Below are 15,390 nucleotides of genomic sequence, written 5' to 3'. Positions count from 1 at the left end.
GCAATAAGAAAACCTGAGGAGCTCGGAAGGCAATGGAGAAGGTGAGGAATGGGGAGGAGCCAGGTCTTTTAATCATCCCTCTGCAGAAGAAGAAATCCCCAGAAGCGCACAACTCAGCACTCAGGGCTTCTTACCTCCCGCATCACTCTAGAAAAGCAAATGCAATCACAGCCCTGAAGCTGTGTTCCATCAGTTAGATCCGCAGCCGCCCCTCACCTGGCGCCTGTAGGTCTCCAGCTGTGCGCGCGCCGCATTGGCCTTCTTCAGCTCCTCCTCCAGGCTCACCGTGTTGTGCATGTACATCATGTTTGTCTCCTGCAGAGACTTCACCTGCTTGCGGAGGTCACTGAGATCCTGCAGCTTCTGACGATACACCTCCACGGTTGACTCCAGTTTGCTGGCTTTGTCTGAGGTAGCCCTGCAATAAGAAAACATGCATACTTTCTTCAAACTGCAAAATGAACTTCTAAACAGTAACTAAGACAGGCCTAAAGCCATTTCAGGTTTATTATTTTTGTTATAAAGGCATTAAGTATAAAGATACCTCAAATTCTATAGACAAATTTTTAACATAACGTACTAAAATGCATGATTTTGTACATGATTAAATAATTCAGAGCTATCTTAAGTTCCCAGAAAAACTATGTATATAGTTTAGCAAAGTTGTAAGTGTTCAATATGCTTACATAGTTGACTCAACTGACAAATTTGTCTGGCAAAGCACTTTTCTTTAGAACTGCATTTACCTGACCAACTGGGCTAAAGCAAAAATGATCCAAAAAAAAATCAAATCACTTTAACACAGGTCCAAATTAACTGCTATAATGATTTCTTTTCAAATGGATATTTAAAACGGAAAAAAAAAAGTCACATAAAAATAGTAACAGAGGCCTAGCAAGATGGCCCAGCGGCTGAAGGTGCTCCCTCCAGCCAGACGGCTGAGTGTAGTCACAAGCACCCACGTGGGAGGGGGAGGGAGGGCCGACCCAACAAGGCTCAGAGACAGCAGCTCACACTCTAGACCTCAGCCAGTCCTTACTGAAGGGGACATAATTCCTACCTATACTTAGTTTCCCTAAATGTGATAATGTTTCATTTACAAAATTCTAAGACAGTATCACTTTGGGTTTATGGGTTCTGATGTGAAGCTGTCCTGATAAACACTGAACCTTCCATCTTTAAAACACAGTTCGGTTTGATGAACAGAGAAGACGACCACAGTCCAGATAACGAGGTCACTGATGAGGTTACCCAGCCCACCTGGGCAGCACGGGCGGCCAGGCCTACCTCAGCACATCCATCTCGTCCCGCAGGGCGCGCGTCTCCTCGGCGAGGCCCGTCAGCTCGTCGCTCCTGTGCTGCAGCTCCACCAGCTGCCTTTCAAGCTCCTCACAGTGGGCGCGGTAATCGTCTTTTGCAGCTTCAAGCCTTGAAAGAAAACAATTTTCAATATACTTTCCATCCTTAACATTGAGATACAGAGTTAGTATAACACAGTTAAACTTCACCTACAGAAGCGGAAAAATTTTTTAAAGGTAACTATTAGCTGTTAATATTGAAACACAAATGAAAGGTAAATAATGCTGAGTTTTCACTTTACCTTTTATTTATATCTGGCTCTAACAGAAATTTTAATTGGCAAAGATAAAGAAAAATGTATAATTATATTTTTAAAAACATATAACACTTAAGGAAGTAAATATTAGTTCTTAGCAGATTATGACAAATTATGGACAATCAGTAGTGGGCATATCGCTGTGTCAGAAAGAAAGTACTTAAAAGAAAGGTGACATTTAAATGACACAAAAGTCAACTTGGCCAAATCTGGAAGAGCAGGACATCAAAATAAAGATGAGAACAACAGACTTAGCACCTGCTCAGCAGCAGTCAGCTAACGAAACGCCCTGGATTCAATTCTGAATAGGGAAAAGTTATAAAGAAATGGAGGCAAGTGATTGTATTTGAAAATGCTCTGTGGCTTAGAAAGAAACATCACGCCAGTGAAACCCTCCTAATGATCAGCGTTACGCCGTGGTTCGCTGCTTCTAGGAAACACATGCTTAAAGGGGCTCAAGAATATGCATCTCGCAAAAAAAAATCTGAATATTTACATGAATACTGACTGTGCTAAACAGAGAGAACTTTATTTAAAAAGAAAAAACAGAAACACAATAAATAAAAAAAAGAAAACCTATGTGACAATTATAAAGGCATACAGGAAGGAGTCCCATGTGTCCTCACAATTTTATTTTACAAATTTGAAATGATATAAAAATATGTGTAAAGAACAATTAAAATGCCTGTTCTCAAGTCTTGGCACAAGCTCAGCTGCTACCTCAGAGGAGGGAAACATCAGAAACAGCCAGCATTTACTAAAGGTAAGAGTTTTGGCTGTTTATTTTAAAGAGCACTATGTTAGCAACTTTTTAGTTTAAGAGCTGCATGCATCCTTTTATTTACAATTTACTTCTATTGTAGCACACTCTGCAAGGCCTCTGCGACCCCCATGACGCTTACTGCCTCTGGCCAAAATTTGGATTGTACCTATGAATGCCTTTGTTTTAATGGACATATCCTACCTCGTTAACCTGACTGACCCTGTGAGGAACGCACCACTTACTCCCTTTGGTATTTTTGTTAGGAGTAATCAGTGTCCTAAACCAAATGGCATTTTTGTTAGTTGTACTTTAATCAATGTCCTAAGCATGTAAAATTCTCAATCATCAGATACTGAAAATTATGACTTTAAACATTAGTTTAATAAAACTCAATAATTTCTACTAAAAGCACTACCTGTAGTTTTCTTCTTGTAACTGCTCCAGTTGTAGCTGTGCATTAAAATACTTCTTTGCAACCACTGTGCTCGGGTCATCAAAAGAGCCGTCCAACTGGTCAAGCTTTTCGCTCATCATCTCATTCTCGGAGACGAGGGAACTCTTCTCATCCTGAAGTGCAGCCACCTGAGAAACAAGCGTTAGTAGCAAAACAACCTCCCAGACGCGGGAGCTCTGCATTCTCACTGAGGAATGAGCAGTCGAGCAGATGAAACCTTTTTTTTTTTCTTTTCTTTTTTTGTTTTTTTGAGACAGGGTTTCTCTGTATAGTCCTGGCTGGCCTTGAACTCAGAGATTCCTCTGCTTCTGCCTCCCGAGCACTAACACCTGGCTCAGATGAAACTATTTTTAAGAATTTCTCCAAAATTAGAATTCTGAGCACAGGAATTTTAGATCTCAATACTTCTAATTCTAAATTTAAAGCAAAGATACAATTTGAGGTAATTTTAAATTACTCCAAATCAAAAAGTACAATTTGCTAATTTTCAAATTGTGGTTCTTTTTCTCAGCCTAAGCTCTCATTTTAGGTTGAGAGTAGGAAATTTTATATATATATACACACATACATACATACATACATACATACATACATACATACATACATACATACAAACAAATAATATGGGTGGGCATTCCACTGAGTTCAGAGGTTTAGAGCGACCTCGGTGGAATCAATTCCCTCCTTCTACCTTTGCGCACGAGGGCTCCTAGCACTGCCGGGGTCTCTGGGCTTTGCCGGGCACGCCACGGCCTCCTTGACATTGTCCTATCACTTCATTGGAGATGTCTCCGTTGTTCTCCCTCAGCGGAGCTCCTGAGCGAACTCCTGTTTTAGAACTACCTAATGCACTAAGTAACTCTTGAAATGAAACAGAGCTTCAGTCTGCTTTGTAACACACACAAGTGAGATATATACACAGGCTGAGACTATGACACTAGGTGAACAAGAGAAAAAGCAGCTTTCTGTTCTAAGGTCAGTGTATTCAGCCACACATACTTGTCACATAGTTCAGTAGGGACCTACCTGCCTGTCACAAATTCTAAGTGATTCTAATATTAAAAAGATTATGACTGTAAAAGCAGAAACATAAGGATTTATGTAAGAGATGCTTGAGCTACTCGCATATAAACACCGTAGGGTCTGACTGAGACACAGTGAAAGGTTACAGGTGGAGAGGCTACTCGATCATTTGAGATTTGGGGATATCCGCATATACATAACACTGACATAGCACGCAGCCCATGCTCACGCAGAGGAGGCAGCATGGTGGCACCACAAGAAGCCACAGGAGCACTTAAATAGCAACGGCCACAGCTGCTGACTACTACACCAGCAATGCTGTGCCCTGACACAACATTAGCACAAGCCCTTCTACGGTTATTTTAACTTTAAGAAGAAACACTAGAAGCTTCAGAGAGCAGGGAGCTGATCCTCCCTGAGATAAGAAGGCACACTGCTGGATGGCTTTTCAAGTGTTTCCTCCAGAGTCTTTCTGATTTTATTAACGGACATGAGTTTGTATCATGGTACAAAACATATGCTGTTCTAATCCTTCACCTCAGCCACTTGATTTTTTTTTGCAGTGTTACCATCTTAATCCCCATTATTATCATAATCACCTTGATTCAGAAACATTGTCACTCTTACTACAATCAATAAATGAACAAAAGGTGCCTTTACTATCAACATTAAAAACTTCTAGGAGCATGGGGCAGCACCTCAGCAGCACAGAATGCACTTACAGGACCCAGGTTTCAATACTCAGCAGTGAAAAATATACACATACATATGCATACATACATACAGACATACAGACAGACACACACACACACACACACACACACACACACACACACCACACACACAGATGAAGCAGAGAGAACATGCATGTTATCAGAGGGTCATTAATCAAGCCAGTAACTTTCAAAACAGAGTAAAGTATTTGCAGAACTCCTTTTTACACGTTGAAGAATCATTTCGATGTCTCTCCCATGAAATAAATTAAGGCGAGCTCTCCTCTCCACAGGCTCCCCTGTCCATACCTGCAGGTCCAGTTCCTGGCACCTCTGCTTTAGCTCTTCCTTTTCTGCTATGGCCTCCTGAAGGTCTTCTAAAGCCTTTTTAAGCTGGAACAGAAAACATCATTCTCAGCACAATCAAACAGGTGAAAGAAGTGAGTAAAACCATTTCAGACCTCAAAATGGAAACAGAAGCAAGCAAACAAACAAACAACGCACAAACTGAGGGAATCCTGGAGATGGAAAATCTAGGAAAAAGATCGGAAACTGCAGATGCAAGCACCAACAAAATACAGGAGACGGACGAGAGAATCTCAGGTGTAGAAGGCACGATTGAAGAAATCAGTATGTTGGGGAAAGAATATGTTAAATCTAAAGTTTCTGATACAAAACCAAAAGAAGGGAAGTGTATGCACACACACACATGCCAACATCAAAATAACAATCACTGGTCATTATTATCACTCAACATCAAAGGGCTCAATTCCTCAATAAAAAGACACAGGCTAACAGAATGGATGTGAAAACAGGATCCATCACTCTGCCGTATACAGGGAACATACCTCAGCAACAAAGATAGAAATTACCTCAGAGTAAATGCTGCAAAACGGTTTTACAAGCAACAGACACAGGAAGCAAGCAAGCTACAGTAGCATTCTAATATCTAATAAAATACATTCAACAAAAATTGGGAAGGACACTTCATACTCATCAAAGTAAAAGTCCCCCAGGGTGGCATCTCAATTCTGAATATCTATGCCCCAAATCAAGGGCACCCACATTCGTAAAAGAAATATTACTAAATCTTAAATCACACACTGAACCCCACACATTAATAGTAGGAGGTACAAACAGAAACTAAACAGAGATATAATGAAACTAACCAATGTTATGAGTCAAATGGACCTAACAGATATCTACAGAACATTTCATCTAAACACAAAAGAATATACCTTCTTTTCAGCATCTCATAGAACCATTCCCCAAATTAACCATATACTGGGTCACAAAGCAAGCCTCAATGGATACAAGAAAACTGAAATGACCCCTTGAATTCTATCAGATCACAATGGATTAAAGCTGGACTTCAACAACAACAGAAAGCTTACAAACTCATGGATACTGAACAACTCTACCCAATGATCACTGGGACAAGGAAGATATAAAGGAATTAAAGACTTTCTAGAATTCAGTGAAAATCAAGGCACAACATACCCATCTTACAGGACACAACGAAAGCATTGTTAAGAGGAAAGTTTATGGCGCTAAGTGTCTTCATAAAAAAACTGGAAAGATCCCATATCAGTAATTTAACAGCACACCTGAAAGTTCTAGAACAAAAAGAAGCAAGCACACCCAAGAGGAGTAGATTACAGGAAATTATGCAACTCAGAGCTGAGGTCAATAACTTAGAAACAAAGAAAACAATACAAAGAATCAAGGAAACCAAAAGCTGGTTCTTTTGAGAAAATCAACAAGGTAGACAGACCCTTAGCCAAACTAACTGAAGGCAGAGAAACAGTACCCAAATTATCAAAGTCAGCAATGAATCACGGAACATAACAATAGACACTAAGGAAATCCAAAAAATCATTAGGTCTTCCTTCAAAAACCTGTACTCCACAAAATTGGAAAATCTAAATGAAATTGACAATTTTCTTGATAGATACCACTTAGCAAAGTTAAATCAAGATCAGGTATGTTCAAAGGAGCCTTATTTGTAATAGCCAGAGACTGGGAACAACCTAGATGGCCCTCTACTGAAGAATAAATAACGAAAATGTGGTACATATACACAACGGAATACTACTCAGCTATTAAAAACAAAGAAATCATAAACTTTGCAGGCAAATGGATGGAACTAGAGACAATCATCCTGAGTGAGGTAACCCAGACTCAGAAAGGCATGCATAGTATGTACTCACTTGTACGTGGACATCAGCCATAAAGTACAGGATAAACACTACAACTCACACACCCAAAGGAGCTAAGTAACAAGGAGGGCCCAAGGGAGGACGCTTACATCTCAATCAGAAGGGGAATGAAAACAGACATAGCAGGTGGATGGAGGAAGGGGCTGGGAGGGAGAGGGCTGAAGAGGGGACAGGGAGGGAATCCAGTGAGTGGGAAGAGAGGGCTGAGAGAGAAGGGAAATCTCTGGGATGAATCGGAGTCCTAGGGAAAGGGAGGCTCCTAGGAGTCTATGGGGTGACCTTAGCTAAGACTCCTAGCAGAGGGCGATACAACGGCCCACCTCCTGTAGCCAGAAGGGGGACACCGACACACCCCAAAAAATCTTTCCATCCAAAATTTTCCCTGCCTACAAGATGCAGCAGAGATTGAGGCGATGGCCAACCAATGAGTGGCCCAACTTGAGACCCACCCCAGGGGAGAGAGCTAACACTTGACACTATTAATGATACTCCACTATGCTTGTAGACAGGAACCTAGCATAACTGTCCTGAGAGGCTCTATCCAGCAGCTGATGGAAACATATGCAGAGACCTACAGCCACATGTTAGGCAGCGCTCGGGGAGTCTTGTGAACAGTGGAAGGAACCATTGAGTGAACCAGAGGCGTCAAAGATACCACAACCAGACCTACAGAGTAAACTAAGCAGAGCCTGTGTGGGCTCAACGAGACTAACCACCAATCAAAGAGCAGACATGGGTTGGACCTAGGCTCTTACACACATGTAGCAGATATGCAACATGGTCGTCATATGGGTATCCTAACAACTAGAGTGTGGTGGGGGCTATCTCTGCCTCTGTTGATGGCATCTGGATATCCTTCCCTAGCTGGATTGCTTTGTCTGGCCTCAGTGGGAAAGTATGTGTCTCGTCCTACTGGAACTCGATGTGCCAGGATGGTACCCACGGGGGAAGGAGGTGCTTCCCTTCTCAGAGCAGAGCGGGGATAGGAGGTGTGGGACTGGGAGGAGAGAAGGGAAGGGGCTGCAACAAGCATGTACAGTGAACAATAAATTAACTAATGAAAATATCAGAATGAACATAAATGGAAAGGAAAAAAGCAAACATACATTAATACCCAAGTATGACCCTATAGCACATCAGATTCAGTTTCACAGAAGTGAACACCACACATGACTTTTAAACATTGTAAAGTAGCTGGTAGAGGAATCGTGCCACCATTGTCAACTGTCTCCTCACACAGTGAAGTCTTACCTGCTGTTCTAATTCTCCAACACTGTCACCTGCAGGAGTGTTCACTATTTCTTTACTCATCAACTAGGAAAACCAAATAGCAAAGTTAAATACAATGTTTGTGAAAATCTATTTACTTGAAAGTAAATTGGTTTATATTTAGCTTCTCTTGCTTTAATTTAATGGTTCTTAGGACATTCACCAAGTAAAAATTTTATTAGCCACAGAAGCAAATACCTTCAAATGTACTAGTGATAATATTAAGAGTTTTAGGAGACATATTACTATTAACACAAATCATTTTTTTAAATGGAAGAGTCTTTAATTTCTTTTCCAAATCAGGGTTCTTATGAGGTAGACTAAGCCAGGACTACAGAGTACTGCCCCTCTTAAAAAATGACTCATATCACATACTAACACTTTTCACCCAAGATTTATAACTGGTATTAAGAGCAAAGAGTGCACCCCAAGAACCTGAAATTCCCTCTACTCATGTCTGATCATAGTCTTAAACTCAGGTTATCTGGCTCCGAAACGTAAATGTACCTGATAAGACATACGCGAATGTCAGGAGCACTGCTCTAGTGGCAGAAGAAGTGGAAAGTCCCACAGGCAGTAGGGCTGGTCACTACTTTGCTCTTATTAGAAGAAGGTATTAAAACATACCGGAAGGGCCTGGGGAGTTAGCTACATGGTAGAGCATAAGTCATTAGACCCTGGGTTTGATCCTGACCTCCAAAATAAAATAAAGGTACTTTGAGATACTAGTTACCAACTGGCTTTTAAAATTTTGGGTTCCTAAATTGGACCTGAAGGGTTTTAACTTATTTTTAATTATTAAAAAATTTACGTGTAGTTCTACATCATTTGCTTCAGGGTCTTCATACTCATGTGAACACTGTATCACTTACCTCCTGAATTGCAGTCATAACCACATGTTGAACAGATTCTTCCAGGGTCATTATATTTTTAATATGTTCTATAATTTAAAAAGTTAAATTTGTCATGAAATCTATTCTTTACTATTTCTTAACTATTTAATAATCAAAATGTAAAAATTAAGTAACCATAAGTGATCCTTCATGCAAATACACTAATTCAATAATAAGTCCACTAAAAGCAAGATGAAAATATTTACCTTAGTAATTTTAAAATGTTAGCCCCTCCTCCCCCAAAAAACCCTTCAGTTTTTCTTTCCTAAAGTTTATTTATTTATATGAGTGCTGCCTGCATGTATAGTAGAGGGCATCAGATCCCGTTATAGATGGTTGTGAGCCAACCATGTAGTTGCTGGGAACTGAACTCAGGACCTCTGGAGGAGCAGCCAGTGCTCGTCACAACAAGCTATCTCTACAGCTCCTCATTTACTGTTCCTAAGTAAAGGAATAAAAAACAAACAAAACTGCAAGTAATACTCAAACAATTGATTCTAACTATCCAATTTTAGATCCACAAATCTGTGTTGTACCATTTGCATTCCAGGAAGGTTTTCAAAGGCATATATGCCGCCTTCTGCAACATCTGTGCAGCATCCTCTAACTCTCAAAGATATTTAAACCTTCATCATAAACATATACAGTGAGTAAAGGTTATTCATCCCAACAGGAAATTATCTTAATCAAATACGTCAGATATCTGCAGACGTAAGTGCACTTAAACTATATGATCATCACCCAATTTTTGCCCTCAAATTTACCCATTGCTTTCCTGTTTTACCCATTGCTTTCCTGTTTGTTTTACCCACTGCTTTCCTGTTTTACCCACTGCTTTCCTGTTTTACCCACTGCTTTCCCTTTTGTTTTACCCACTGCTTTCCTGTTTGTTTTACCCACTGCTTTCCTGTTTTACCCACTGCTTTCCTGTTTGTTTTACCCACTGCTTTCCTGTTTGTTTTACCCACTGCTTTCCTGTTTTACCCACTGCTTTCCTGTTTTACCCACTGCTTTCCTGTTTTACCCATTGCTTTCCTGTTTGTTTTACCCACTGCTTTCCTGTTTGTTTTACCCACTGCTTTCCTGTTTGTTTTACCCACTGCTTTCCTGTTTTATTGATTCTTTAGAGGTTCCTGTTAAGTCTTCTAACTCTCCCTTTCATTTGTAATGCTAGGAGTCTGAAAGGTTATGGTGGCTCTTGCCCACTAACGGCTCAGGAGAAGAAAGGAGTTAACGGAAGAATACACCAAAGACATACGGTTCGCTTTACATTCGGGATGACCGGACGCTTCAAGTCGGCTGAGATCTACGTAAGAACAGTGCTACTAATAATCAAGCCAATTCTACTTCAAAGTACAGAAGTGCGCAAGTTGTTTCATTACTTTGAATTTAGGGGTTCATTTCTTATGAATATTTTGGTTTTGCTTTTCATATTTTGATTTCTTTTGCAGCTCTGAGGATGGAATCCAGGACTCCGCATATGACCACTGAGTGTTCTACTACTAAACCACATCCTCAGCCCACTCGTAGCTTTTACTTCACTCTTCAAATCTAATTTTTAACCCAGACACATATTTTGAAAGTTAAAACTGTTTCTTACATGTACTGCTTATTAAGCCATCACTTATATCTCCAGAAACTGACATTCTTTTCAAATATATAAAGAATACTTAAAAATGCTTAGGCTAAGTTATGAATGAGATAGTGTATTACAATTTTCAGGGAGCAACAAAATCATTAACAGGGAAAATTATAGCTTAAAGTGTGAAGTGTGGCTTATAATGTAAGCATGGTGTAGTCACAAGAAAATGAAAGGATGCAATACAAGTAAACAATATTAAATGAAATAGAATCAAAGCCAAATGTTACCTCTCTGAAAATGAATTATGTTTGAAACATACATAATTTAGGCAAAAATGTTATAAATAACCAGAAACTAGAATAGAATCACTCAAAGAATAAAAGAACCACAACTGTAACAAAAAGTACTAGATTTAAACCTCAGTGATGCCTTAGGGCATTTTAACCTGTATGAGTAAAAATTCTCTCTCTCTCTTCTCTCTCTCTCTCTCTCTCTCTCTCTCTCTCTCTCTCTCTCACACACACACACACACACACACACAACACACACACACACAAAACAAAGATCTTTAGTGTCCCCTGGCACTAATATAATAAAAGTGATTACCTGCCCTGTGAAAAGGCAGCTACTGAATGGCAGACACTGCAATAGAAAAGTTTTATGGTGTGTGTGTGTGTGTGTGTGTGTGTGTGTGTGTGTGTGTGTGTGTATGCGTGTGTGGGGGGTGTATGTGTTTAATAAACTACTGTTGATGTCATGTTCTTTTATATTTCTTGAGCGTGTTCTTATTGAATTTACTTGTCTGGTATCCTTTCTTGACCACGCACAAGTTTTTCTGAAAGAGGCATATTAAGCGCATGCTCTGGGCAAAGCACACAGAAGCAGTGTCAAAGCTCTTCCTACCCACGATGATTCAAGCTCCCACTGGGAAGGAGACTCAAGTCTACTCAGTTTTTTTTAAAGACATTTTGCGCTCAGAAGCACATAGATTACTTATCTATATTAATGTAATTACTTATATGTACTAGTGTAATGTACCAATTCCATTAATATTACTATCCCAGTTCTCAAAAGAAAAGAGTGAACAGGCTTTTTTCTAAACAGAGTAGCAATTATTTAAAGAAATTTGGATTTTAATTTAGTAGCTGAATATTTTATTATTAAATATTAAATGAACCTAAGATCTACCTCTTCTTCACTACCCAATGTGTCCTAAACACCAGATATCAAACCATTTCAATTAAACGTGCTTAACTTAGGCACCGACCACAGAACGCAGGTCACTCAAGAGCTGCAGCATCACTGCTGACGACATGGGCAGAACTTTGATCTGCACTGCAGGGTAACCCAGCCACACCGTTCCTGCTAATGCCCGCACTCAGAACTAGCGATGCAGACACTTCTAGAAAGTGGACACCTCAAATGATTACAACGCGCTTACCTTGCTTCTTTTCACAGTTGACTGCACAGCCGAGAATAAGCTGGAGCAACCTCCCAAGCTCCACAGCATCTGAACACTCCGTTATTTGGTTTAAATCAGGGATAAGTTCGTCAGAAATCTGCTGCCCCAAAAACTGAAGAATTAAAATAATAAATTAGATTATTCATTTATGCAGGCTACAAAGAATTTATACTACTATTAAAAGAAATTTTAATTCAAAATAAATCCACGAATTAAGAAATTAAGAGTCAAGAAATCGAGCAGCTGGGTGTGGTAGCACCACGCCTATAATCCCAAGACTTGGGAGGCAGATCGCTGTGAGTTTGAGGTCAGCCTGGTCTACAAAGCAAGTCCAGGACAACCAAAGCTACACAAAGAAACCCTGTCTCCAAAAATCCAAAAAACAGCAACACAACAACAAAAACAAACAAACAAACAAAAAAGAATCAAATCACAAGTCAGTAATATTGACTAAAACCAAGTCAACAACATTCTGGTCCCTTCTCAATACTCTGGTCAGTTGTGTTTCCTGTTTATTTGACCTCATATCAGAAAAACAAGGACTTATTAAGGAGGACCCAGGCTAATTTACCCCAGCAGAAATGCCTCCCTGGGGAGTAGTAAGGAGGATGTGTTAGCCCAGAAGGACTAAAGAAGACAGGGTTACTCAGGAGCTGGAAGGGACGCCACACTGTCTGAAGAAAGCTTGTGATCGTATGTATCACTGAGACTCAGTGTAACCACTGCACTTCCACAAATGAGTAGCAAATCCAACAGCTTATACTTTTTCTAATCTTTTCTTTCTTTATTTTTTTTGTTGTTGTTGTTTATTAAGTTTCTAAGGATTCTGGGCATGTAACACATTGAAAATTCTCATAGCAATATTAAAACTTTCCCAAAACCTAGCAAGTTTATTTCTGTTAATGTTTAAAAAACTGAAGAAAACGCTTTACTAACAAAATCAATCCAAAGGCTACCAATTATTAAGCAATACATTCTATTTGTAAAAATAATCAGTTTAGAGTATCAAAATGAAAGCTGCCTTCCTCCCCACCCCCCAATTTGGAAATGTTTAATCCTTACATCTTATCACCAGAGTTTTGAGTGCTCTGCTCTGTAAGTGACAATATAATTATTACAGTTATGAATTTCATTCCAATAGAATGCTAAAAGTAATTAGTCCAGTAACTGACACTTCTGTTTAAAATCAAGTATCTCTTGTACCTCGCGGTAGTAACTTGTAATTCCATGGAGGACTTTCTTCAGGTTACTGGCCTAAAGCAGAACAAAAGGAAGAAATGGTTTGTTTCATGTTAATAATGAAAGGCATACACAAAGGTGAGAAACAATCACTTTTCTAATAAAAACAAAACATTATTGAATTCCTCACCAAGAAAAAGGTGTAATAAGGTATAATAAGACTAATAATAGAAACTCAAAATACTCATATGAAATGAAAATTGTTAGAACTGAAAAGGAACATCAGAATCATCAGGAGAGACTTAAGGACTCCTCCCTGAGTTGATGGGAAAAATTCACAGAGCATACATGAAACACACACTGCACTATCAACAAATTTACCAAACACACACCTTAGAGAATAAACGAGGCTGCATATTACTTTCAACTGCACGTGTACATTCCCTAAGACATGATATAAGTGAGAAAGGAAGTCACTGTAAAAGTCAAATACTCTAAATCCAGGTATGTTCTTAGGGCAAAAATGGGTTTTATTTTTACAAACCTATAAACAAAAACACCACCAAATACAGGTAAAGAACATAGAAGACATAAACTAATTGCTTTCCTAGTTCAAATTCTCTCATAGGTTTTTGTTTGTTTGTCTGTTTCTAGTAGTAGGTAAGTGAATAGATATGTGGTTGAAAGTATAAAATGTAACGTGCAGCATCACTGCCTCCACTGTGAATGTCAGTTCTAATTGTGAACAAGTTCATTAAGTTGTATAGACTTTGGGTCTGCCTAATTTTGATGTGTGATGTTTTTAATTATTTGTAAAGCTGAAATTAAATGAGAAATCCATAAATAACAGGTATTTAAATTTTAAATTAGCTAAATTTCCCAGAGGTAAAGAATGCATTTACAAGTAAAATTACCAAACATTTTGGGCTAAGTGAAAATAAAAACACAGGGTATCAGAATACATAACGGCCATGGACGCTCATCCCAAGAACCCTGTAATGTGGGAAGGCAGACAGCCCTTCAGACACTTGTTCTCTGACCTCCACACACACAGCAAATAAACAACAATAATAAAATATTTTATGATATATGGAATTAGTGAGGCAATGTTTAGCATTAGGAGAAAAAGCAGGCCTAACATTTATTATCGAAGCCTCTTCAAGAAGCAAGACAAAGACGAACACATGAAAACAGAAAAAAGAGAAAATCAGTGAGGAGGTCAATGAAATAAATGATTTTTTAAAATACAAAACTAAAAAATAATCAGCTAGATGTTATTAAGGGAAAAATACAAAAGTCAACATCAGAAAGAAATAGTAAGACATCATTTATAGATCCTCAGTGGTTAAGAATGGGGACTGCAAGCCAGACTGTGGTGGCGCACGCCTTTAATCCCAGCACTCGGGAGGCAGAGGCAGGTGGATTGCTGTGAGTTCTAGGCCAGCCTGGTCTACAAAGTGAGTCCAGGACAGCCAAGGCTACACAGACAAACCCTGTCTCGGAAAAATCTAAAAAAAAAAAGAAAAAGAAAAAAAAGAATGGTGATTGCTGTTCCAGAGGACGGAGGTTCAGTGGCCAGCACCCACATGACAGCTCACAACTGGCTGCAGCTCCAGCTCCAGGGATTAAATGCCCTCTTCTACATACACATGGGATGCACACGGTACCCAGACACACATGCATACAAAATACTCAATACATACAAAATAACAAATAATTTTAAAAGAATATATATCATATATGTTCATTAGTATAGTATTATGGTAGCCCTGTAAAGAACTACATGATACAAATTAAACATCCTTTATGGAGCAAACACAGGCCTCCCAAGACACAAGAAAACTCAAAGCAGTAAACTGGTTTTAAAAACAAAACTATTTTTTTAGATTCTTATAAAATTAAACATATATGCACACAATTCAGCAATTCCACCAAGGAATTTCCCCCAAAGAAATTAAGTGTGAGCAAAGAGTCATGCACGGAGTTCATTGCCATAGCCTAAAGTAGAAATAATTCAAATATCCCATCGCATGAACAGTTGAACAAATAGGTGTAACACTGTGGTACACAACAATAAAGATGTTAAGTATTAAAACAGGCAACATAGATGAATCTCAAAATCATTATATGAGGTAATGGAGTCTACATACACAAACAGTACATGCTGCTTGTCTGCATTTATACACAATTCTTGAAGTAAGAGCTCTAGTGACCGAAA

The 15,390-nt window shown here is 39.1% G+C and overlaps 1 protein-coding gene across 3 annotated transcripts in view; it reads right to left on the bottom strand.

The window, feature by feature from the left end:
- The window catches only part of HOOK1 (hook microtubule tethering protein 1), a 49,395-nt gene that overhangs the window by 20,095 nt on the left and 13,910 nt on the right, over window positions 1–15,390 (bottom strand). For all 3 annotated transcript variants that reach the window (XM_084788132.1, XM_084788133.1, XM_084788134.1), the window contains exons 4-11: window positions 13,197–13,247; window positions 11,973–12,105; window positions 8,929–8,996; window positions 8,039–8,101; window positions 4,878–4,961; window positions 2,794–2,960; window positions 1,288–1,428; window positions 217–418 (exon numbers count right to left, since the gene is read on the bottom strand). In XM_084788132.1, the coding sequence (XP_084644258.1) occupies window positions 217–418; window positions 1,288–1,428; window positions 2,794–2,960; window positions 4,878–4,961; window positions 8,039–8,101; window positions 8,929–8,996; window positions 11,973–12,105; window positions 13,197–13,247 (909 nt within the window). The remainder of the gene's footprint in view (window positions 1–216; window positions 419–1,287; window positions 1,429–2,793; window positions 2,961–4,877; window positions 4,962–8,038; window positions 8,102–8,928; window positions 8,997–11,972; window positions 12,106–13,196; window positions 13,248–15,390) is intronic.

The sequence above is a fragment of the Acomys minous genome (assembly GCF_964271855.1).
Source record: "Acomys minous genome assembly, chromosome: 1".
Classification (NCBI taxonomy): Eukaryota; Metazoa; Chordata; class Mammalia; order Rodentia; family Muridae; genus Acomys; species Acomys minous.
The sequence above is the reverse complement of the archived record's forward strand: the minus strand, read 5'-3'. Positions and strand labels throughout refer to the sequence as shown.